This window comes from Spermophilus citellus (genome assembly GCF_964194105.1).
Source record: "Spermophilus citellus genome assembly, chromosome: 10".
Classification (NCBI taxonomy): domain Eukaryota; kingdom Metazoa; phylum Chordata; class Mammalia; order Rodentia; family Sciuridae; genus Spermophilus; species Spermophilus citellus.
Window position 1 is genome coordinate 39,125,697 of NC_138197.1, and position 24,509 is coordinate 39,150,205.

At 38.5% G+C, this 24,509-nt stretch overlaps 1 protein-coding gene across 1 annotated transcript; it reads left to right on the forward strand.

Moving 5' to 3' along the window:
• The first annotated feature begins 1,690 nt into the window (after positions 1 to 1,690).
• On the forward strand, positions 1,691 to 24,305 carry DDX47 (DEAD-box helicase 47). Its single transcript, XM_081309598.1, has 12 exons — positions 1,691 to 1,802; positions 2,405 to 2,498; positions 6,015 to 6,203; positions 6,456 to 6,527; positions 6,740 to 6,858; positions 7,863 to 7,934; positions 8,601 to 8,717; positions 9,250 to 9,396; positions 9,937 to 10,074; positions 12,341 to 12,411; positions 12,995 to 13,124; positions 14,697 to 24,305. The coding sequence occupies exons 1-12, from the start codon at positions 1,716 to 1,718 to the stop codon at positions 14,826 to 14,828; spliced, it is 1,368 nt and encodes a 455-aa protein (XP_081165724.1). The 5' UTR covers positions 1,691 to 1,715; the 3' UTR covers positions 14,829 to 24,305.
• The last annotated feature ends 204 nt before the right edge of the window (positions 24,306 to 24,509 follow it).

The following is a 24,509-nucleotide window of genomic DNA, read 5'->3' on the forward strand; positions in this document are numbered from 1 at the left end:
AGCTGACTTTCTTTAGGATGAGTTGACTTCCGCTTATCCTAAAGAGTGTTATCCACTTTGGAGATCATCTTAAGTGGCCTAATTCCCAGTCCTAGGAGAGTGGAGAGGGTAACCAAAGGGAGAGCAAAACAGAAGTGGAGTGCCAATCCCATACCTTTTATTACAGAACCCTACAGGATCTGACCTAAGCCCTCTTCTCTGACATCACCCTACCTTTTTCATTGTTGCAGACACCAAGGTGATTTCTTTTTTTTTTTTTTTAAATATTCATTTTTAGTTTTTGGTGGACACAACCATCTTTATGTTTTATTTGTATGTGGTGCTGAGGATTTTTTTTTTTTTAAAGAGAGAGTGTGAGAGAGAGAGAGGGAAAGAGAGAGAGATAGAATATTTTTTAATATTTTATTTTTTAGCTTTTGGCTGACACAACATCTTTGATTGTATGTGGTGCTGAGAATCGAACCCGGGCCGCACGCATGCCAGGCGAGCGTGCTACCGCTTGAGCCACATCTCCAGCCCCCCAAGGTGATTTCTAAATCAGGTCCTTTTTAGGAACAGGGCTGTGAAGGACCTCAGGCAATTCAGTTGAGGTTATCACTATTCTTAGGTCAAAAATCACATTACCATCATGAAAATAAATATACATCTTGCTTTGTATATTTATTCTCTTTTGTCTCCAATTATTTTATTTCTTATTCCCCAATTTCCAATTTTGTCCTAATTCCTTTCCCTCCATAGGTAGCCATTCTAAAATATTTCAAGTGTATCTACCATATATATGTGTGATGTAAGGTAGGCACATATTTTAAATATACACGATCTATTTTATGCTTTCCTCACGCAGCACTGGGTTTTTGAGATCTAACTATATTGTTAAGGGCATGCTTGTGCACATCACGTACACATTTCAACTACCCACTGTCCTCCCAGGGAGGTGCATCAGATTGCCTCCAACTCTCCACCTCTGGAAATAATGAACACCTACCATAGGAGTGCACTTGCTAAACATTGGACATGCAACATAGAGTACTTAATTTGCCCCAGTAGTGGCTGATGGCTTTCCAGAAGAGCCTCACTGGCTTTCCGGCCTTTGTACTTGAAGTTCCTCAATATGGAATAATTGTCCCCCAGGCCTTTAAAGGGCTTTCTCCTGCTCATCAGCAAGGTCTCACTTCAAATACCACTGCCTCAGAGAGGCCTTTCCAATCTTCCTGTCATCCCCACAACTTTCCCTCCCAAGGTCACACTTCCTTATTTTTCTAACATTTGTTGAATCATAGCACTTTTCACAAATTTGAAGTGATCTGTGATCACTTATTTATTATGTCTTCCCTCCACAAGACACCACTAGGCATCTAGCATAGCCCTGGAATATGGTAGGCTCTTAAAAAATACTGAATAAATGAATGAAATGAATAAATAATACTGTGTTACCCGACTGTTCATCTCCCTACAGTTAGAAAATCGGGGACATACCAGGAAGACAGGTAGGGAAGGCTCTTTAGAAGGCACTTAAAGGGCAGCATGGTCTGCCCTCAGCTTAGTTCCTCAAGCCCACACGTTCACACCCTCTATATTTCTGCAATTCTCTACCGGCCCGGAGCCTGCTGCAGTCAGCCCGTAGGGGGCGCCGCAACACGCGGCCCGGGGAACACTAAAACTACATTTCCCAGCATTCCGCGTGCCCCAGCCCACTTCCGGAATCCGCGGGCAACATGGCGGCGTCCGAAGACCACGATTCTTCCAGTGAAGCTCCCCAGCCTGCGGTGGAGGAGGAGGAAACTAAGACATTTAAAGACCTGGTGAGAATGACAGATGCTGGCATCTCTTTTGTACTGTTGGCGCTAGGTTCACGCAGGGAAAGGTTACTTTACATCCCAGCCAGTAGCGTGAACAAGCATTCGGGGCCTAGATTAGATTTCCCCCTAGAATTTCATAAGCTCGGCTTCGGACTGCGCTCCCTTGGCTCTCGAGTTTGGGTGGTGGGAGTTTACCTTCTCCACTTTTGCCGGGCGACGTTTGTTGTTTGCCCAGGAGATTGTATCTGAATCGGGTCTTTTTATAGGTGGACTCTGGAGTTAGGTGTATCAACCAGGTTTGAATGTTGGCCCAGTCACGTATTGTGCCACACATTTCACGTGTAAATTGGGGAAAATATAAGTACTTAACCTTGCAGAATTGTGATAATTAAATAAGGAAATTCACGTAAAACACTTGGCTTTATCCTCGTTAAGTAGAAAGCATTCATTAAGTCGAGCTCAGAGGTGTGATATATAGATTCTTGTTAACTCAAACATAAGAGGCTCTACATGTCACCAGAGAATGGAATCGATAAAGTCGTTTAAATAAAAGGGAGGTGAAGATGTACTGCTTTTTGCTAAGGTATGTTTTTCTGAATTCTAAGGGTGTAACAGATGTATTGTGTGAAGCTTGTGACCAGTTGGGATGGGCAAAGCCCACTAAGATCCAGATTGAAGCTATTCCTTTGGCCTTACAAGGTAGGTAGAAGTTAAATGTGTCCTGGTATGATTCAGTGAAGTTATATTCAGTTAAATAACACTGTTGAGAATGATTGCGTGTACATTTCAAATAAAGTAAAGGTATGGTCTCTAAAGAAGCAAAGTTTGGGCTTTTGAAAAAGTCAGTCATTTCTCAGTTTTGCAGGGTTTTTTTTTGTCATTTAATAGTTAGAGGGATTTGTTCTGCTACAGATGTTGACTTTAAGAAAGAACTGGATTAAATTGTACTAATGAGAAATTTATTAGAAATCATGAATTAGAAATCATGCATATTTATGTATAAGAACACCTGAAACATACCGTCATGTGTTGCTTAATGAAGGGCATATTTTCTGGAAAATGTGTTGTTAAATGTTTTTGTTCTTGTGTGAACATCATATAGTGCACTTACATAAACCAAGGTGGTATAGCCTATTACACACCTAGGCAATATAGTATATGTGTCTTATGAGAGGTCCATTGTTTTTTAATGTCACATGACTATATCTATGTCTGGAGGAGTTCACAGCTTTTGTTGTGAAAGGTGCTTATTATATTTGCAGAAGAATGGGTAAAGTGCTTGTTGATGACTAGTGGAACTGAAACAAACAGGGTAAACTTTAATAGGAACAGAAGTAAAGTCCTAGATTCCTGAAGTGCCTTCTTTACAGGGTTAGAGAGGGTGGTAAAAGTAATCTGAAATATTGGCTAACTGAAATTCATTATGATCCTCACAGAAAGTGAGTAATTTGAACAATATTACCTTAAGGAGAGGGGTTTTAGGGATCCCTTTATTCCTTTGAGAATCAAATAAAAAGGAAAATTTCATCCCCATTAAAAAAAAAAGATCAAATGTGTCCTCAAAAAATATCAAATATAAAATTTTGTAAATAATTGCTGGACATGATAGGGCATGCTGGTAATGCCAGGGATTTGGAAGACTCAGGTAGGAGGGTAGCTTCAGTGGTTTGAGACCAGCCTTGGTAATTTAGTGAGACCCCTTCTGCCCCCCACATACAGGCTGAGGGTGTAGCTCAGTGGTAATCCCCAGTATTGAAAAACAATTTTTTTTTTTGCATATAATTTCAGCAAGTTCAAGGCTTTTCCTCCCTCATCCCTGAATTTCTCTTTTACAAGTTCTAGATTAAGAACTCCTGGTTAGCTCTAGAGAGAGAATAGTGCTTTGTGCTAGTGAGAATATACATAAGATACTGTTTTTCTTAGGTCTGAAGACCACAGTTTTCAGGAATCAGCTGAGGGGCAATGAGTGTGGTAAAGTATCAAGAATAGTCACAAATAGTTAAAGGACTGAGTGCATTTGATATGAAGTAGAGAAGTTTTGGCTTTAATGTTTTGAAGAGCTGTCATGTAGAAAAGTGGTTAGACTTATACTGCATACATTTGTTTCTTTCATAAATAGTCACTATGGGGTATTTAATGTAAATATAAAGCACTGGAAGTTGAGAATTTTGCGTTTTCCAGGAGTCTAATAAGGAGATAATGATAGCTTTGTTACAGGGTGAACAGGGACATAAAAAAGGTACATTCAAAATACACTGGTGTGGGCTGGAGTTGTGGCTCAGTGATAGAGTGCTTGCCTAGCGTGTGCAAAGCCCTGGGTTCGATTCTCAGCGCCACATAAAAATAAGTAAATAAAACAAAGGTGAACAAAAAATACACTGGGGTGCTGGATGCAGTTGTGCATGCCTGTAATTCCTGCTACTCAGGAGGCTGAGGTGGGAAGATCACAACTTTGAGACCAGCCTGCACAACTTAGTGAGATGGTGGGGAGACCGACAGACAGTAACTGACTGGGGGATGTAGCTCAGTGGTACATCATTTATGCTTGCCATCATGAATAAGGCCCTGCCCTGGATTCAGTTTCAGTACTGGGGGGAAAAAAGCCCTGGGGGAGAGTAATTCAATTTAACTGGAATGGATTAAAGAAAATTTATTTCATTTTTGTCTGGGGAGATTGGGAAGACTGAATCTTGAAGTTGAACCTTGAAGACTGAATTAGATCTGATGGGAATGGACTTTCTAGTTATAGGGAATAGCTATAAAAAAGCTAAGGAGGCTGGAAACATGGGCAATGTATGGAGGTTTGTAAGCACTTTCACCATAGAGTAGTGAAAAAGTTTAGTAATTCATAATCTGGGGCCAGATTATAAAAGACTTGAATGCTGGGTAAAGAATTTGATCTATGCTTCATAGGCAGTAGAGTTTCTTGGAGGTTGTTTTTAGCAGAATGAAATTCTTAGAGTTGTACTCTTAGAAAATCGGTCTTATAGCTGTGTAAAATAATTTAGAAACAAGAACCTAGAGATTGAGAGACTAATAAAGAGGTCATTGCAATAATTTTGACAATAAATAATGGGTGGGTTTGTGGTAGTGAGAATGAAAAAGAGAAAATGATAGAAAAAGAATCTTGCATGATTTTATAGCCAGTTTAGGCAAATGGAAGGAAAGGGTGAGGAAATCGAAGATTATAGCAAAGTGTCTAGGCAGTGGGTTTAGGACATATGTGTATCATTGATGTAGAAAGGAACATAAGAGGAAAAATAATTTCAGCAAAGATGAGTTCAGTTGGAAATAATTGATCTCAGATATCAGTGAAATAGAGTGATACACAATTGTAAGTTTAGGTCAAATTCAGGTTGCCTGAGAGAAAAGGGGTTTACACACAACATGATGCTTTCCAGATAACTGCTTTCTTAATAGTTATAGAATCACAAAATAACATGAACAACTTGGTAGGGGCCATTACTCAATAGGAATTGTTTTTGTGCAGAGCTACCTCTGTGGGCTGCAGCCAGCCTAGAGAGAGTGGTCTTGAGTTAATTTCTGAAGTTGTGGCTTAAATGGTAATAACAAACCATGGTGGTCTATTCTTAAGGAATTATTTGTGACATTCTCAGAATGCGCAGTATATGGCTTATATTGTTAAGCTCCTGGGTTTATCCCTATGCCATCAGGCCTAGAGTTTTTCTTCCTGTAGAATAACATTGTCAAAACTTGTAGATGGCTTATGAATTTCCTTTTTAGCCTCATTCTTCCTTTCCCCATAATGCTTTGTGCTCAGCCACAGTGTACTTCTCACTCTTTCTTTGCTGTGTTCTTTGAAACTCCATCTTTCCTCATGCAGGATTATTTTTCTTTCCTTTTATTGCTCACTTCCAGATTTAACTCATTCCTTACCCCTATTAGCTTGGCTCTCCCAGGCATTGAATTTCTTCTTCCTTTGCATTCTCACTGTATTTTGTAGGGGCTTATATTAAAACTCTTATCAACATTATGATGTATTTGTTTATTTGTCTATCTCACTTTTGGATTTTTGAGCTTGTCTAGGACAGGGACTATGTCTTTTCTATTTAGTCACTCTCCTTTGGTCTATAATTAATCATATAATTATAAATTGAGTGACTACTTTGTGTCCAGCATTATGTCATTGTAGAAAACATGGAAAGAGCACTGAGGGAATGTCCTTGTATTAGGTATTTTTGTTTTTTCCTCTAGGTCGTGATATCATTGGGCTGGCAGAAACCGGCTCTGGAAAAACAGGGGCCTTTGCTTTGCCCATCCTGAATGCTCTGCTAGAGACGCCCCAGCGTTTGTTTGCCCTCGTGCTCACCCCCACTCGGGAGTTGGCCTTTCAGATCTCAGAGCAGTTTGAAGCTCTGGGGTCCTCTATTGGAGTGCAGAGTGGTAAGTATCTATGAGGAAAGTAGTACTGCAGTGTCTTCACAAGTGGAGAATGAGTGTGAAAAGAGAGTAGAAGAAAGCATTGTTTTCTTGAGTTATTGATCTAAGTAACTGATGTATTTTAGCTTTGGGAAAAGAATTAATATTGAGGGGAGAACAAATATAAGTAGAAATCTAACATTGGCTTTAAAAGATGTTTAGTAGATTATGGAAGAAACTAAGAATCTCTTTTATAAGTTCTTTTTATTTCTGTAGCTGTGATTGTAGGTGGAATTGATTCAATGTCCCAGTCTTTGGCCCTGGCAAAGAAACCACATATAGTAATAGGTGAGTAATTGGCAAAGTCAAAAGACACTGGCAGTGATAAATTGGAAAAAAAATCTACCAATGTTGGATGGAAAGACTTTGAGGAACAGATTTTGGTAATTGTGTTTAGTTTTTTAATTTCTTAATTTTTTTGGTGTTTGTGATAGGGGGAGATCACTTTCTTTTTGTCCTTGTTTGAAAACATTGCCCTTTTCCTCAACCTTTCTTGGTAGCAACTCCTGGCCGACTGATTGACCACTTGGAAAATACAAAAGGTTTCAATTTAAGAGCTCTCAAATACCTGGTCATGGATGAAGCAGACCGAATATTGAATATGGATTTTGAGACAGAGGTGAATTTTCAGTTGTTTTCCTCTTCTTAGAGCATCTCAAGGTCTCTGTTTCAAAATTTGGTTCCTTGCCCAGTGGCTTGTGTAGTGCACCATGGCAGCCTCAGTTAACTTCAGCATTCCTCTACCCTTTTTCCATTTTTAGTGTTTTTCATGTTCTTACTGCCTTAGTACCTGCTTAATTTTAGAACATGGTTCATTTCTTTCTTCAGAGATGAGAAGTGTTTCTTTTCCCCATTTTATTTGATTTAGACGCGACTAGCGCTGGCTTCATGAAAGAAGGTTCGATTCATGAGTAATTGCTAGGAAGTTTTAAATTAAAGAGACAAGACTCTTATTACCTTTAATACCAGCTCCAGGACGGCTTCTAGCTCCCACCTCCAGCCACCTAATGCGGTGGCGAGGTTTACAGAAGAGACTAGAGAGAGAGAGAAAGAAAACACGCCAGGGAGTGGGCTAAAAACTTCCGGGGAAAATCCCATCCATTGAAGGTTAAGTGGGGCAGCATCCCAAGGTCAAGGGCAATGATTGGGTCTTCAGGGCAGTGGCCAGGCATGCCTCTGCATGGACAAGCCTTCGGACCTGGAAAAGGGTGGGGAAAGCTCTAACACAGCTGTGTCTAAGTGCCTCTCACCCGCCAGGGAGGTAACTCAAATCAAGTTCGAGGATGGCCTCCCACACTATAAAACTTGAAATGTCTTCATTTTCTTTAATAACCCGTTCAACATAGTGAGTTATCAAATCTACCAATTTAAACTCTAATAAGAGAGTTTCTAATCTACCAACTTAAACTCTTTTCTCTGAATAACGTTATTTTTTTTTTATAACATCTGGTATGACATGAAAATAGCAAATATTCAGTAAATTCTAGCTGAATTGAATGTTGAGTCCCAGATCCCCACAGTGATGTATTTAGTTTCTTAGTCTCCACCTTCTTCACTATCTGGAGGGTTTGCCGTTGTCCAGTCTAAATGTCAGTTTGGCAACCATACCTCTTTGTGCTTCAGGTTGACAAGATCCTCAAAGTGATCCCCCGAGATCGGAAAACATTTCTTTTCTCTGCTACCATGACCAAAAAGGTAAAATTTGCTTGGACATATGTTTTCTTTTTTATAAGAATTGACACGTAAAAACAATAATCACAACAATAGTAAAAATACATAAAAGTAAAAATAGAGTATTTAGGAATTAGCATACTATTGCAGGGTGGCCAGCTCCTCACCTGGGCAGTTTTCTGCTCAGGACGGGATGAGCCACCTGAGAAAATGAAAGTCTGAAATAGTGAAGAATTAAGAGTCAGAGTCAGAGCCAGAAAATAGTTTTAAAAAGCAGAGCTCATGATAGTTTCCTCTAGTCCACATAGGAGCTGGAAAATGCCAGCAGTTAGAAAATGGCTCCTGTTCTTTATTTAAGGGAGTACAGGGATAAGATTTCAGCAGGAGGAGTCTTGCTTCTCAGTATGACAGGGGGCTTGCAGCCAGCAGATTGATTGGTATCTTGGCAGGCTATAGCCATCAGAGAGTCTGTGTGGCTCCAGTGGGTCATCCCAACTCCAGTGCAGTGTTGAACCTGTGGCAGAGCTGTATAGGGATTCACATGTATTTGGGTAGTCTCACCAGCAGGTTTGCTGCTGGGAGTTCCTGGATACCAGATTTTCCTAATCACTGGCTTCCATGCTGATTTAGTTCATGCACAGTTCACAGATGACTTCCAATAGCATACCATTCTAGATTTCCTTTCTCTAGGTGCAGAAACTTCAGCGAGCAGCTCTGAAGAATCCTGTAAAATGCGCTGTTTCCTCTAAATACCAGACAGTTGAAAAGTTACAGCAATATTACCTTTTTATTCCCTCTAAATTCAAGGTAAAGTATTTACTTTGATCATTCCTGCCTTGCCCTCTCCTCACAAAGGCATCTGAAAATATGCCAACTTTTAAGTTGAGAGCTGTGGTACAGGTTGGAGTCCTCTCTGTTTGTCTTAGAGTGCATGTTGTAATTATATTTACCACAGATAAGTCAAACATTTCAGGAATTCACAATGTACTAAATCACAACAATGAATTCCTGGTATAATGAGATAATTCCTTCCCAGCTCCATACTTTAGGTAATTTTTACTTTATTGTGTGCCTTTTTTGTAAAAGCTATCCCAGATTATGTGCTTTAATATAAGAACTTTTCCTGGTTGCTGAGTATAGCTCTCCTTGTGCTTAACCTCAGGCTGTGTTGGGGATGCATGGTTGACAAAGGTCATAGTCCTGATTAAAAAATGCAAAGCTGGCAACTGGTGGTCTGGATAATTGAGAAACACTTATAGGCTTAGTCTTTCCTTAATGAATATGCCAGGTGTCCAATCTTTCTTCCAGATTCAATTACATATATTGTTTTGTAACTTAGGATACCTACCTGGTTTATATTCTAAATGAATTGGCTGGAAACTCCTTTATGATATTCTGCAGCACGTGTAATAACACTCAGAGAACAGCTTTGCTACTCCGGAATCTTGGATTTACTGCTATCCCCCTCCATGGACAGATGAGTCAGGTAAGGATTCTTTGGCATCACTGGTGGCATGAGAAGAATAAACTTTATAATAATAGATTTATATGATAGGGACATATAGCATTAATGCCTGTAATTATTGTAATTTTTTGGGCTTTGAAGTGTTGCTCTGGATGCTTACTTTCCCCTCTCAGGATAACAGAAGGCTCAAATTATAATATTTTATAGGTAGTTTGCAAGCTATTTGAGTTGATTTATTCTGCCTAGTGGTAATAATGATTCTCTGGTCTCTAAAGACATTTAATAAATTATTTTCCAATTATCTTTCTGTCACTTTAAACAATCCCTATTTTGTATTGCTGTTTTTAGCCTACATCTTACATATTTTTTGTTGCTTCCGTATTTCTGTTTTAATCTGCAAAGCCTCGTTCTGGACTTAACAGGGAAAATACTTTTAAAAAATTTTATTGCTTAGTTCTTGTATTTAGTGTGTCTATTTGGTATATTTTATATGTCTTATATTCCAAGATTCCTTTGTTTTCTCAGAGTAAAATTCTGCTCATTTTCTTTTCATCATCTCAGAGCAAGCGCCTAGGATCCCTTAATAAGTTTAAGGCTAAGGCTCGTTCCATTCTTCTGGCAACTGATGTTGCAAGCAGAGGTTTGGACATACCTCATGTGGATGTAGTGGTCAACTTTGACATTCCAACTCATTCCAAGGTGAGTCCTATTGCTGATGTGACTTTCTATTCTCAAAATTTATTTCTGTTCTTGTTTTTTCCTTTCAATATTTTTTAAATATTTTTTTTAAGAGAGAGAATTTTTTAATATTTATTTTTTAGTTTTCGGTGGACACACATCTTTATTTCATTTTTATGTGGTGCTGAGGCTCGAACCCAGCACCCCTGCGCATGTCAGGCGAGTGCATTACGGCTTGAGCCACATACCCAGCCCATCCTTTCCATATTTTTAATATTTATTATTTAGTTGTAGTTGGACACAATACCTTTATTTTTATTTATTTATTTTTATGTGGTGCTGAGGATCGAACCCAGGGTCTCGCACATGCTAGGTGAGTGCTCTACCACTGAGCCACAACCCCAGCCCACCTTTCCATTTTTTAAAAAAAATAGTTATAGATGGACACAATATCTTTATTTTGTTTATTTTTATGTAGTGCTAAGTATCGAACCCAGTGCCTCACATGTGAGAGGCAAGTTCTCTACCACTGAGGTACAACCCCCACCCCTTTCTACATTTTTTTCATTGGTGCATTATAGCTGTATAATGCAATATAACAATATTATTTGGCCAGTATCACTCCTCAGCACTTCTCCCTCCCTTCCCTTTACCTACCCGCTGATCCTTTTCCTCTACTGATCTTCCTTTGATTTTCATGAGATCCAAAGTTTTTTTTTTTTTTAATATGTTTTTAGTTGCTGATGGACCTTTATTTTATTCGTTTCTTTATATGCGGTGCTGAAAATCAAACCCAGTGCCTCACATATGGGAGGCAAGCATTCTGCCACTGAGCTACAACCCACCCCCCAAAGTTTATTTCTTAAATAATAATTTCTGTTTTCCCTTAGTTATAATGTAGGGTGCTTTTTTTTTTTTGTCCTGGAATAGTTAAGTTTCAAAAATTGAGAAAGTGGGCTGGGGATATAGCTCAGTTGGTAGAGTGCTTGCCTCACATGCACAAGGCCCTGGGTTTAGTCCCCAGCAACGCACACATACACACACACACACACACACACACACACACACACACACTATGAGAAAGTGCTAGTTTTTTTTGGGGGGTGGGTATTGGGTCTTGAATCCAAGAGCATTTTGTCACTGAGCTGTATCCCCAACCCTTTTTAATTTTAATTTTATGGCAGAGTCTTGCTCAGTTGCTTAGGGCCTTGCTGAGTTACTGAGGCTAACCTTGAACCTATGAATCTCCTGTGTCAGCCTCCCAAGTTGCTAGGATTACAGTGGAGTACCACTGCACCTAGCCAAAAGCTCTTGATATATTAATTCTCATCATCTTGAACATGCCTATGAATGTAATATTAATAAATATGAATGAAGATGGCCAAGGAGAGTTATTAGATGCTCATGGGGGGGTAGATGCTGCATATGCTAATCTATGTCAATTTCATTTCTTGTGTGTGTGTGTGTTACTGAGGATCAAACTTGTTCTACCACTGAGTTGCACCCCAGCTCTCAATCTCATTTCTTTAGAAATGGCAGCTTTTCATTCTTAGTGTTTTAGTTTCTTAACTAATTAATATTAATTAGTTAATAAATATTAATATTAATTAATAAATATTAGTTAATATTTCTTAACTAATATTTTGGGGCAGTGAATTCTTTGTTGTGGGGCTTGTTCTTTGCATATAGTATGCCTAACATTCCTGGTCTCTATTTGCTGGACAGCAGTATCACGCAGTCTTAGTTATGACAATCAGAAATGTTTCCAGACATTACCAAATGTTCCTTGGGGATGTTAGAATCACTCCAGGTTGAACTTTACTTTTCTTTTTTCTTTTTGTTTTTCTTTTTATCTCTTGGCCTTGTATTTAAGTGATGTAGATAAGATGCTGTTTCATTTGATTTTCATGGTACAAATTTGGACATGCATTTCTATTTCTGTTTTATAGATAGAAACCAAGCTTCAGACAAGTAGGTGATTTGCAGAGTAGCTGGAGGATGGCAAAATCACTAGATCCAGTGTTGCTTTTCTTTATACCACATTGCTATAACCATGCAGATATTCTTTGTAGACTTATCTTTCTATTAAAAAAAAGAAGCATTGGATCAATTTTGCCTTACAAGAAGAATGAAAAAGATAAAATATATTTGTTTCAACTAATTGCCCAAGCCATTTTCTTCATGTTCTAATATGAATCTGTTTTTTTCAAAGGTTTGCAACCAGATTGTATGTATGCATCTTATTACTCATAATCTATATAATTTGAATTTACCCTTTTTGTTCCAGGATTATATCCACCGTGTAGGTCGAACTGCTAGAGCTGGGCGCTCTGGAAAGGCAATTACTTTTGTCACACAGTAAGTAAATCACCTTTGGAGTAGAGCAAAAGGAAAAGTGTAGAGACAAGAGCAGAATGCCAAAAGAGTTTCAAAGAGCCAGACTGACTTGGAACCTTGCTCTATCATTTATGGTACTAATCACTTAAACTTCCTTCTTGAGGTTTTCATATTTCTAAATATGGAAATAATAGTACCAATCTAGCATGGTTTTGGTGAAAAGTGGCTATGATATATGTAAAAGATCTAGTATAGTATTTGGTTTATAGAAGTACATACAATAAGCAGCACATTTCAACAGCTAGAACTGGGGAGTAATGACTTTTCCCTGTATTCAGAAATATTGAAATATAACTACGTCTTGTCTTTAAAGGAACAAGTTTTTATCTATTCAAGTCTATTCAGTGAGTAAAGAATACCTTGGATGATTTTTCTCATAGAATCAGGCACAAAGATTACACTTAACCAGTACATAGAAAGAAAAAACATATTCATTAGTGTTAAAACTGTAACTCATATTGCATCCTCTCATAATATCATATTTTTTGGGAATAGGCATTTGCATTATCAGCCAACAAAAGCCATGTCGATCTTCCTTCCTTAGGTATGATGTGGAACTCTTTCAGCGCATAGAACACTTAATTGGGAAGAAACTGCCTGTCTTTCCAACACAGGATGATGAGGTTATGATGCTGACAGAACGAGTGACTGAAGCCCAAAGATTTGCCCGAATGGTGTGCATCTTATTCTCTTTTTTCACTACCCTCTCTGTAAATGATAGTGACTTGTCAGATGTTTTATTATATTAATCCTAATAATAATCTGCAGGAGTTGGACACTATTTTTATTCCAAATTTTAGATGAGCAAGGACAGAGATGAGAGAAAGTTGACTTTAGACCACATCATTGAATCAGGTTTTGTGTGAACTTAATCTGACCAGGGTGACACATTCCCAGCCACTGTTCATGTTTCACATATGGCAAAAAAACCATCAGACATGGGGGTCAGAAGGCCTAGCTTTTGACTGTGAGCTTAGACATTTTGCTTAGCCTCTCAGAATCAGTTCCTTACCTATAAATTTGAAAGTAATACTTGCCTTCAATATCTATGGTGTTTTATGAGCACCAGATAAGCTACTATAAACTAAATAAATACTAGTAGTTATAGTAGCAGTAGTAGTGGTAATTAGAAGGTTATAGCAGATTCTAATGCTCTTTATTGGAGTTCTAGTATGAGATATGGAGAAACTTTCTCCACTGATTGCTTTCTGAGTAGCTCGTGTACAGATTTGTTTTTCTGCCCACGTGAAAATTTTTATTTGGTATTTTGTTTATGAAAGTGCTGTTTGAGCCAAATGTGGTGGCACACTCCTGTAATCCCAGCACTAGGAGACTGAGGTATAAGGATCACAAGTTTGAGGTCAGCCTGGACAATTTAGTAAGACCCTGTTTAAAAAATAAAAGGGGCTGGGGATGTAGCTCAGTGGTAGAGTGCTCCTGGGTTCAACCTAGTTACCCATCTCTGCACCCACTGCTCACTACAGAAGTGCTATCTGTGCACTGGGAAAAAAAAATTCAGAAAATACAGAAAGGATTAAAGTCGTATAAAATGGTAAACCATCCTCCATTAAGAATCATTGATAGCACCCAGCTCTTTTTTCTGTTTTCACCTATGTTTAGAATTTATCTATTTATATATGATTAGCATTTTTCTATTTCAACAAGTATAGATCCATGTGATCGTCTTTTTGTCTCCACTTCCACCTTCTTGCCCCCCATGTGATCATTTCTTAATGGCTGCAAAGAATTCCATCACACATTATGTAACATGATTTACATTGATGGATGTAACTTTTTCCATTTCTATTTCATCTAGTTTTTTCTATTTTAACTAGTACTATATTGCACGGTCTAGTATGTATAGCATTGAATACTTGTCCTGTTTGCTAAAAGTAAATTCCTAGAAGTGGAATTCTTGGGCCCAGGAGTACATGCTGCTAAAATTTGAGTTCATATGGGATGCCAGATTGCCCCCAAGAAAAGCTTCATTAGGTCTTATGATCAGTGATGGTATTTTCAATACTAGTTATTACCCTTTTCAAAACTTTTGTCAATCTGTTGTATGAAATAGTAGCTTATTATTTTATTTTTTTTGGTTTGATTACTGATAAAATTAACATTTTAGCATCTTTGTAGTTGGATATTATTCTTTGCTAGTATCTGGTTTGGGGAGTTACTCAATATTTGAAGGATGGGACTAGTGACAGTTACTCATTTTTGGTTGCATCCTTTCTGTTTTCCTGTAGGAGTTAAGGGAACATGGAGAAAAGAAGAAACGCAAGCGAGAAGATGCTGGAGATAATGATGATACAGAGGGTGCTATTGGTGTCAGGAACAAAGTGGCTGGAGGGAAAATGAAGAAACGGAAAGGCCGTTAATCACTTTTTTATAAAGACTTGAGTTCTGCTCTGTAAAATGAGATCACAGAAAAGAATGAAATCCCTCCTTAGAGTTCCTCAGACTGAGATCGGTTCCAATTATGTCCAGAAGCTGCTCAGCAAATGGAGTGCTCATTCCCCTCTGAGTATTGGGGTGTCATTGCTGCAGGATAATTTTACAGTGCTGATGACAAGATTGTTGGCAAGACTTTCTGCTTTTCAGCTTTGATTCCCTGCTCACAATATGGTGTGCTCTTCTGTCACTTCACGAAGACCTTTTGCTTTTTCGGCTGCAAGTCAAGGACTGGGTTATGAAGTACACAATCTGTAACTGTCAAGGGAGGAGGCTGGGACATCCATAAGTGAGATTAAGACATTGGAGCTTATACTTCATTACACCCAATGTGAAGCAATAAATTTAGATATTTTTTAATTTTATTTTTTGGTTCTGGGGATTGAACCCAGGGCACTTTATCCTTTAGCTACATCCTTAGTCCTCTTTATTTATTTATTCATTCTTTTTAAAATTTTGAGATGGTCTTACTAAGTTGTTTAAGGCTTTGCTAAGTGGCTAAGGTTGGCTTTGAACTTGTAATCCTCTTGCTTCAGCCTCCTCAGCCTCCACTGGGTTTACAGGCATGCAGCACCACACCCAGCTACGTATTATTTTTAAAAGTTTCAAAATCCTTAAGACCTTGGTATTAAAGGGCTTTATAGACTTAAATAAGATCTTGCTAATAGATAAGAATCTGACAGTGGTGGTTATGTAGCAAATTCATTGGTTGTCCTTAATAAGGTAAACATTATAAGTTTAAAAAAAATCAACAAAGAAAAAAGGTGATGGATGGTTTTGAAAGGAAAGGAGGTCCTACTTGAAAGGAGTTTTGGTTTTTTGGGGAGGTGTTGGGGGAGAATGGAACAAAGTCCATCAGACTGCAAAAATCTTTAGATCCCTAAATAAATTCACTTCCCTGGCTCCCTGAATTAAACAATTAATTAGAAAGATTGGTTTCTTATTTAGACTTACCCTCGATGCTGAGAGTAAAATCAGGATGCATCAGAAATGTAGGATAGGCCAGGCATGGTGGTACACACCTGTAATCTCAGCAGCTCAGGAGGCTGAAGCAGAAGGATCTCAAGTTTGAGACTAGCCTGGGCAACTTAGAGAGACTGTCTCAAAAGGGCTGGGAATATAGCTCAGTGGTTCAATCCCCATATTACAAAAGAAAAAAGTTGGGTAATTCTAAGTGATTTCATTAACTTGTAATTGGTGCCTATTCTTTTGTCCCTATCTGCTGGGTGATTGGATTCAGATGTAGAGCTGGGTTCTTTGTCCTTGCGAGGAAATAGACATTGGGACTGGAGGGGCTGGTTGGAAAGAGGAGGGCTCTCAGAAATCAGGAACAACTTTGAACTTCCCAGTCATGAAGAGTTTTGTGTTCTGAGGCCTTTTACATGACCATGATGCCTAATAAGTTTTGTTGACTATCAGTTTTATTAGAGGATTTGTATGTTGAGTGGCAGAGCCAGAGCTAAGTAAGAGATTCCAGAAAATCGCTGTGATAGATTAAGATTGAAAATGAGATTTGGAATTGAATTTTTGAAAATGGAATTTGAGAAACTTTCCAGGTGCGTTTGAAGGAAAGGGTGTACCCCAAATGTTATATTTCTTGAAGTATCTGGTGAGAAAAGTAGAAGGTCATGGTTGACCATAAGTGTGTTGTATGTTGTTCACTGCAGGAAGATTTTTAGAGAGGATGCTTTTTACCACAAATGTATCCTAAGAAGGGGAGCCTATGGATAAGGCATTTGTAAATAGCGTATGCCTTATTTTGTTGTTTAGTTTGCTTTAAATTTCATTGCTGCTCATTATGGTGCATTTGAATGAAGTATAAGAGTCAAGACATGATAAGAAAAAGAAAAAGGGGAAAAAAAGAGAAGAAAAGGAGGGGCAAATAGTTGAAAGGTGCCATCCATGTGACTCTTATGAGTTGTACTACCTCTTTATGCTAATTCTGCATTAATATTGAATTTTCCTGCTGGGATTCTTTTGTTGCTTTGTATAACAACTTTGTCTCTGAGCCTGTTGATGATTGATGGTTGCTGTTTCAACTTAGTGGAAGATTTTAGATGCATGTTGAAATTGAGTTGAGATAGCACTAGAGGGTAAGGAGAGATTGGAATTATCCTGGAGGATGTCTGAACTTAACAGGGAGTGGACTCTAACCTGGGTCTGTGGAATCCGAAGAAGATATATACATATTTTGGGGGAAGCTAAAAAGGATAAAAACCTTAGCTCTAGGACTGGGAATTTAGCTCAGTGGTAGGCTTGCTTAGTAGAAGTGTGGAGCATGTGTCTTCAGGCTTATTAACAGATCCAAAACAAAAACTAGAGTCCCAAACAGAAGAAACAGAGATGCCATTGTGAAGGGCAAGAGCCACAGAAATAAATGAAACCCATTAGTAAGTGAGAATTCATGGATTTATACCATTCATCAGATATGTTTTGGACTCTCTTGTCTTCAAGGCAAAGTTGTGAGGTCTTACCACTTGAAACCCTTACTAAAGTTTTACCTAGGGCTGCTAAAACAAAGAACTACCAATTGAGTAACTTTAAACAGCAGGAATGAACAGTTCTGGATTCTAAAAATCCAAAGTCAAGGTGTTGGTCATGCTCCATCTGAAATCTCTAGGGAAGAATGCTTCCAGCCTTCTGGTGGTTGCCAGAAATCTTTGGTGTTCCTTTGCTTGAGGCAACATGATTCCAATTTCTGCCTCTGTCTTCATGTGGCTATCTGCCCTTTCTGTGTATTTTCACATGGACTTCTAATGCCAATACTTGTTATTAGATTTAGGGTTAACTTAATCCAGTATGATATCATTTTTAATCATGGCTACAAATATCCTATTTCCAAATAAGCTCAAGAGGTTCTGGGTAAACATGAATTTTGTGGGGAACACTAAACCCTTTACAGGTTTTTTTTGGGGGGGGGTTCCATTTTCTTTGACACAAATATTTTTATTTTTATGTGGTGTTGAGGATCGAACCCAGCGCCCCGTGCATGCCCGGGGAGCATGCTACTGCTTGAGCCACATCCCCAGCCCTACAGGTTGTTTTTATGGACCTGTACATTCTTTGTTGTCTGAGACTGTATCCTGGAATAGAAATGGTGAAAGAATTAGTTACAAAGAAAGTGGAGGCCACTGGGTGCAATGTCACACTCCTGTAATCTCAGCTACTTAAAAGGCTAAGGCAGGAGAATCACAAGTTTTAGGCCAGCCTGGGCAATTCAGCAAGACCCTGTCTCAAAAAAAAAAAAAAAAAAGCTGTGGAGGGATAGGGGGAAGATGGGGATGTAGCTCAGTGGTAAAGTGCCTTAGTACCTTAAACAAACAACAACAAAAAATAAAACTAGTGGAGGTCTTCAGAAATGATAGGATAGGTAGAAACAAGACATGTACAGGGACATTCTCTTCAATGAAATGCAAATTGCCTTTGTAGCAAAATAGCAATGGATCTAATAATTTCTTAGTTTTGCATTCCTGATTTAAGAAACAGCTTCCAAACCACCACTCCGCCCCTCCCCTTTGTAGACAAACATACCTAACTTCTGTGACTCAATGAAGGACTAACAACAATGGTCTAATGCCAGCCTAGAGAAAATTTTCCTTTTATTTTTCATCTAAATTTTAAAGCCAGTTTTATTGTATTTATGGCATCCAGTTGACATAAAAATAGTTTCAGGACACTAGCTCTTACCTCCGCTATGCAGAGCTGAAAGAATGAGGAAAGCATCTCTGTCTTAGAAAAGGTCGCAGGATCCCAGTGACAGGTTCTGTCAGGTAGGCTTAGTGCAGGCCCAGAATTCCAGGGTGCTCTGAGGGAATTCTAGTTGTTAAGAAGGATCTGTATTCACCCGGATCATATTTTTTCCTTAGTCTCTCAAAAATGCAGCGAATAACCCAGAACTTGGCTGGCTCTTCACGCTGTACATCTGGATTGCAACCTGAGTGCTTTCCAGGTAACTCCTTGTCTGCAGAGGTCTTTACCAACCCAAATCACAGAGTCCTTTTATCCCAGGTTCCTCAGAACCCTGGGAAGTGGGAAGAAAGGGTCATAATCTATGGTATTGGTTACAGAAGATGAAGGAATCCAAGTTATCAAAAGCAGTACAAAACATCAAGAAAGTATGACCCTAAAACTCAATGAGAATGTATAAGGAGTTCTAATCCACATAGTACTTAAGGTGAAATCTAGCCTCAGGCAGATAATAAGTCAGGGTGTGAGTCACCACTCTGTAGCTGGAATGACAAGAGACCTAGAGCGTGGCACTAGAGATTCAAGGGTTACCCACACCTACATTCCTTTTTATGCCTCGCCTGTCTCAGGAATGCACTAAAACTACAGCTAAAAATAACTGCAGAAACTTGAGGTCTGGGAAATAGCAGCAAAGAGTTACACCTTGAATACAGAGCTAATTTATGTCAAGTGGGAAGGGGACAGGAAGAGAATGGGCTCAGTTGGAGGCTACCATCTCTAGGCCATGGGTCCTGAGGTCCTATATTCTTGGAGCTTTTGTCTGTTAATGGCTATCTCTTCACCTGATGCCTTCCAAAAATGAAAGGATATCTTGTCACCATGGCCCTCCAGTAACCTGCCACTGCCATTAGTGGGCTGGAAGGATTAGGAAGGGTGAAGGAATGCAACAGTTTGGGAAAAGTGTTAGTCATGGTTCTCTCTTGCTGTGCTAACTTTTTCAAGTTACTAAACTTATCCTAACCTTGACTTCTCTCGCTTGTTATTCAGGAAATCAGACCATCTAACCTATTTACCTTGCAGAGCCTTGAAGATAGTTTTAAAAATTCTTTTTTCTCCCTCTTTCCCTTCCAGTGCTGTATCCTTGCTTCCAAGCCATGTACAATGAAGACAGTACTGAAGAAAAGATCAGGTGTCTTTGCTGAACTTAGTCTTAAGCATTGTATTGTGATTATGCTTGCTTACAGCTAGGGATATGGCTTAATAATGGATGTAACTTCAACATTTTATAGGGTTCATGGATGTTCAGAATCTGTCATTTTCTGAAACCCTCTTCATGTCAGGAGCTTTATATGTACTGACTCTAGGTCTTTGAACAAATCTGAAAGAGGGATATTGCTCTTGTTATGCATTGTGGAGCCAAACAGCCACATTGCCCCTTGCTAGCTGTGAGACCCTGGGCAAATTATTCAGCCTTTTTGAATTTCAGTCTCCTTATCTAAAGAAACCCTGTAATAGTATACGTTACAGGGTTGTAAAATATAAATGAACTCTACTCTGGCTCATCATAATGACTAATAAGTGTTATGTATTATAATTACTACTATTATTACAGGTGAAGAGGAATAAGTGGCTTGGCCAAGTCATGTGGCTGGTAATGAGCTAAGTAACAGTTTGCAGCCAAATTTGATTCCAGTTCTCAGTTCTTCACATTAAACAGACGAGAAAGAGAGAGAGAGAGAGAGAGAGAGAGAGATAGATCGATCCATTGTATTCACTCTATGAGTGCTAATGGAATAAATGATGAAACCATCATTATAGTATTGTTCTTCCTTTTGAAAAAAAATGCTTTCCACATAATAAGTATTATACAAATATTATGCAGACTCCAACCTATTTTCAAATTAGCAACAACCAAGTAAGAGCATATGACATTTTCATTTTCACCAGTAGATGGCAGAAGGAAGAAAAGATGACCATCCCACTGTGCCATGGGAAAATGGTAGTTCCCAGCAGAATGATGAATAGTAAGCAGTGACTGAGGTACAGTGGCAGATTAGAAGGGCTCTTAGTGGAGTGTGTGGTCCACAGTGACTAACAGGTGATGGTCAGGGTTGGTATGAGAACTTCCTGGAGGCATTTGAAGGGTGTCAACCTTCAAGAAGTTCTTCTAGGTTGACCTAGAAGAGAGGGTCTGGGAAAGCTGGAATAAACTAAAATTCAGATGTAATAAGCAGAAAAAGTTAGATTTCACTATTATCTTTACTTCCCAGTCCCAGTCTACATTCCCTTTAATTTACAAATAGCTTTATTCTTTAAAGGTTGCCCTTCCCTTCTGGGATGTTAAGTCCCAGGCTATAGCTGAGGAATACTGGTTTACCCACTCCATATGCTGATACTTGTTTGTGTTTATGACTGTAAATTGCTATGTGCCATGAATTCCCTTCCACTGTATCCCCCTCTTGCTATGTGTCCATTTGGGAGGCTTGGTCCATAGTCCTCACTCCTCTATCAAATAAGCTTGGTGCTGAGTAGTTATTCATTTTGTCTTTGGCTCAGAGTGATAGAGAATTGTCCTGTGGGTTCAAAAGAGTACCAGCAGTCAGGTGTGGTAGTCAGAAATAGTGGGCTACAGGCTCTGGGTGTAACTCAGAGCTTGTGCTTAGATACAGGAGGCCCTGGCCAAACATTCTCCTTTGGGTAAGAAGTCCCCTGGTAACTTCAGCTCAATACCTTGTGTCGTAGAATCTCTCTAAACTAAGCTATTAAATCCAGCACCAACTTTAAACCAACAGCCCAGCTGTGTTTTCTGGACAAGTCAAGAGAGTGGGGGACTCTCATGAGGTTTCTTATTTGCCAAGTTTCTCTTCCCACAATTGTAATGATTGTTTTTAAATAAGTAATACTGAAACACTAGGCTGTGGAGAGCGGCTGTATGCTAGGAATTCCCAGAGTGCCTGGCGTGTATTATTTAATTTACTGGAGGTAATGATTCATTTCTTGAGGAAATCGTGGAACAGAAAAGCTTGTTTTTGTGATATTTAAAAACTGCAATCTGGTAATTTCTTACAGGGTATCTTCCATTATTTCCTAAATTTGCCTGAGGGTGTTCAGGAATTTTGCAGAGTAGCTTATGCTGACAAAATGAAGTTGAAATTTGGTCACACTATAGTGAGTCTCTAGCTTTTGTTTCCATTTTATTGGTTTTGGTAGACTGCTGAAGACTGGGTTGAGGAGAAAGTGGGAAGTTTTATAAGGCTATAGAAAATAAATAGACTTGACACTTAGATTCTGCCATAATATTCATGAAAAACCTCACAAAAATCAGAATTTTAGGATTGAGAGGATCTTGGTGATTGGCCAGAATCTGTTCATTATCCCTTAGACGATAGTTTAAATTTTAAAGTTTGTATATGCTTATAATGTGCCCACAAGATTGTGACTTTATAGAGAGAGACTAAAACAGATTTCTATTATTATTATTATCATCATCATCATTATTGTGGTAATAGGGATTGGACCCAGTGGCATTTTACTACTAAGCTCTATCCCCAGCCCTTTTTTTATTTTGTTTTGTGACAGGGTCTCTCTCACTGACTTGCTTAGGCTGACCTTAAACTTGCAATCCTACCTCACCTCCCAAACCACTGGGATTACAGGCGTGCACCATTATACCTGGTTCCTCATATTTAAAAAGTTTTAATGTATTTTGTTCAGAATTCCTGCATAAGAGGGGGAAGAATCTTGAAGACTGAAGTCTCTTTTGGAGAGGAGTGGTAGAAGATGTTGATTCAGGGGATGTGCTTTAATTTTCTTGATAAATGCCCATGTTTTCCCTCATCAGGTTCTGTGCTGGTCTCAGGAAGACTGTGGGTAAGTCACACTTCTCTGCAGAAGCATCCTCATGCTGGGAAAACTCAGATTATTGTGTGATCATCAAGGGCAGCCTTGGAGGGGATAGAAGACCACTCAAAAGACAAGGTTCTGGCTGACAGGTTTACATAGGAATGAAAGCAGCTCAGGGCACCTGGGTGGGGTGCAGGGAGAGAGGAAAGGGAGAAGAGTGTCAATGCTGAGATTTATAGCTTGCATATAAACCTCAGGGTTTATGGTAACCAACAACAGTGTAGTCATTTCCTGCCCCCTCTCCTGCTCTCTCTCTAGACTCCCTGAGTCACTTGCTGGGCAGTGGCCTGTGGCCAGGGCTTATTTCTTTTCCCTATTACCTACATAAGTTTTTCTACAGGCATCTAGGAGGCAACAGATTGCACGATAATCTGTTGGGGTATAAAAGGAAAGTTCTAGAACTTTTTTTTTAAACTTACCTATTTCTAATTTCTAGTATGTGTTATGTTCATAAAGTATTACTATAATAACAATTTTTTTAATTTTTTTAATATTTATTTTTTTTTAGTTTTCAGCAGACACAACATCTTTGTTTGTATGTGGTGCTGAGGCTCGAACCCGGGCCGCATACATAACAGGCGAGCGCGCTACTGGTTGAGCCACATCCCCAGCCCTATAATAACAATTTTTAATAAATATGTATAAACGTGGGAGTATGTTAAAATGTTATGTTGCATAGGGGTGCAGTATCAAGAAAGTTTGTGACTATAGCCCTAAGGAATTCTTCTGACAAAAGTCCTTTATTATGTTTTATTTTGAAATTAATTTTCAAATAAAATTCTAATGTAGCCTTATGTTTTTAAATTTACAGGTTGTTATAGCTGAGTCTGGCCTCCAAATTCTAAGTTTCAAGCTAGGGATTATACTTTAATTCCTTATGAGTTCATAGAAGGTGTGTGAGCAATTTACTCTATTGATAGGGCCTAATAGAAATCTTGTATTTACTCAAAATTAACCTGAAGGTCAAGTGCTTTGTATTGGTTAGAAATATGGAAAACCTGGAGTGGGCTTTTCATGCCAATTATAGATGCAATTAGTAGTTGAGAGTCTGGAGTTGATATTTGTTCTTTGTTGGCTGCCCAGCATTCCAACCTCCTCCTATTTTGATACAGTTCTGCAGGAGGAACTCTTTCTTCTCCCCATTTCCCTCTCCATCTTCCAATCTTTCTTGTTGAGTTTTCTAGGCATTTATGATTTTTTTTTAATCAAGAACCAAATTTTAACTTATTTGGGGTCTCCTTTTGTTGTCTTTTTTCTGTTTCAATGATTTTTGGCTATAATTTCTATTCTTATCTTTTACTATACTTGTTTTTTTTCCCCTAGTTTTTAAGATGGAAGTGTAAATCAATGATTTTACACTGTTTATTTTTCTCTAACAGGTATTTAAACTATACATTTTCTCTGAACATTGTATTTTCATTATCATTTTAATTAAAAACTTTATAATGCTTCCTGTGATTTCTGTTTTGACTTAAGAGTTATCTTGAAGAGTGTTGCTTAATTTTAAAATATTTGTGGGTTTTCTAAACATCTTATTTGTCTTTTTTTTGTATCAGAGATTGAATGCAGGGGTGCTTAGCCACTGAGCCACATCCCGGCCTCCCTCTGCATTTTAGTACTTTTTTTTTTCATTTTGAGACAGGGTCTTGCTAAGTTGCCTAAGGCCTTGCTAAATTACTGAGGATGGCTTTGAACTTGTGATCCTCCTGTGCCTCTGGGATTACAGGCATTATTTCTATCTTAATGCCATTATGGTCAAAGAACATAACTTATATAAATTTGATTCTTTGTCATTCTTTGAAATTTGTCTAGATTATGGTCCATCTCAATGAGTATTCTATAAGCAATTAAAAAGAATCTGTACTCTTCAACTGTTGAGTGTGATAGTCTATAAGTGACTATTAGGTCAAATTAATTGAATGCTATCAATTTCTATCTGTATTTCTTTTTTGTTTTTCTTCTTGAGATAGACTCTTCCTATACTACCCAATCTGGTCTTGAACTTTTTTTTTTTTTTT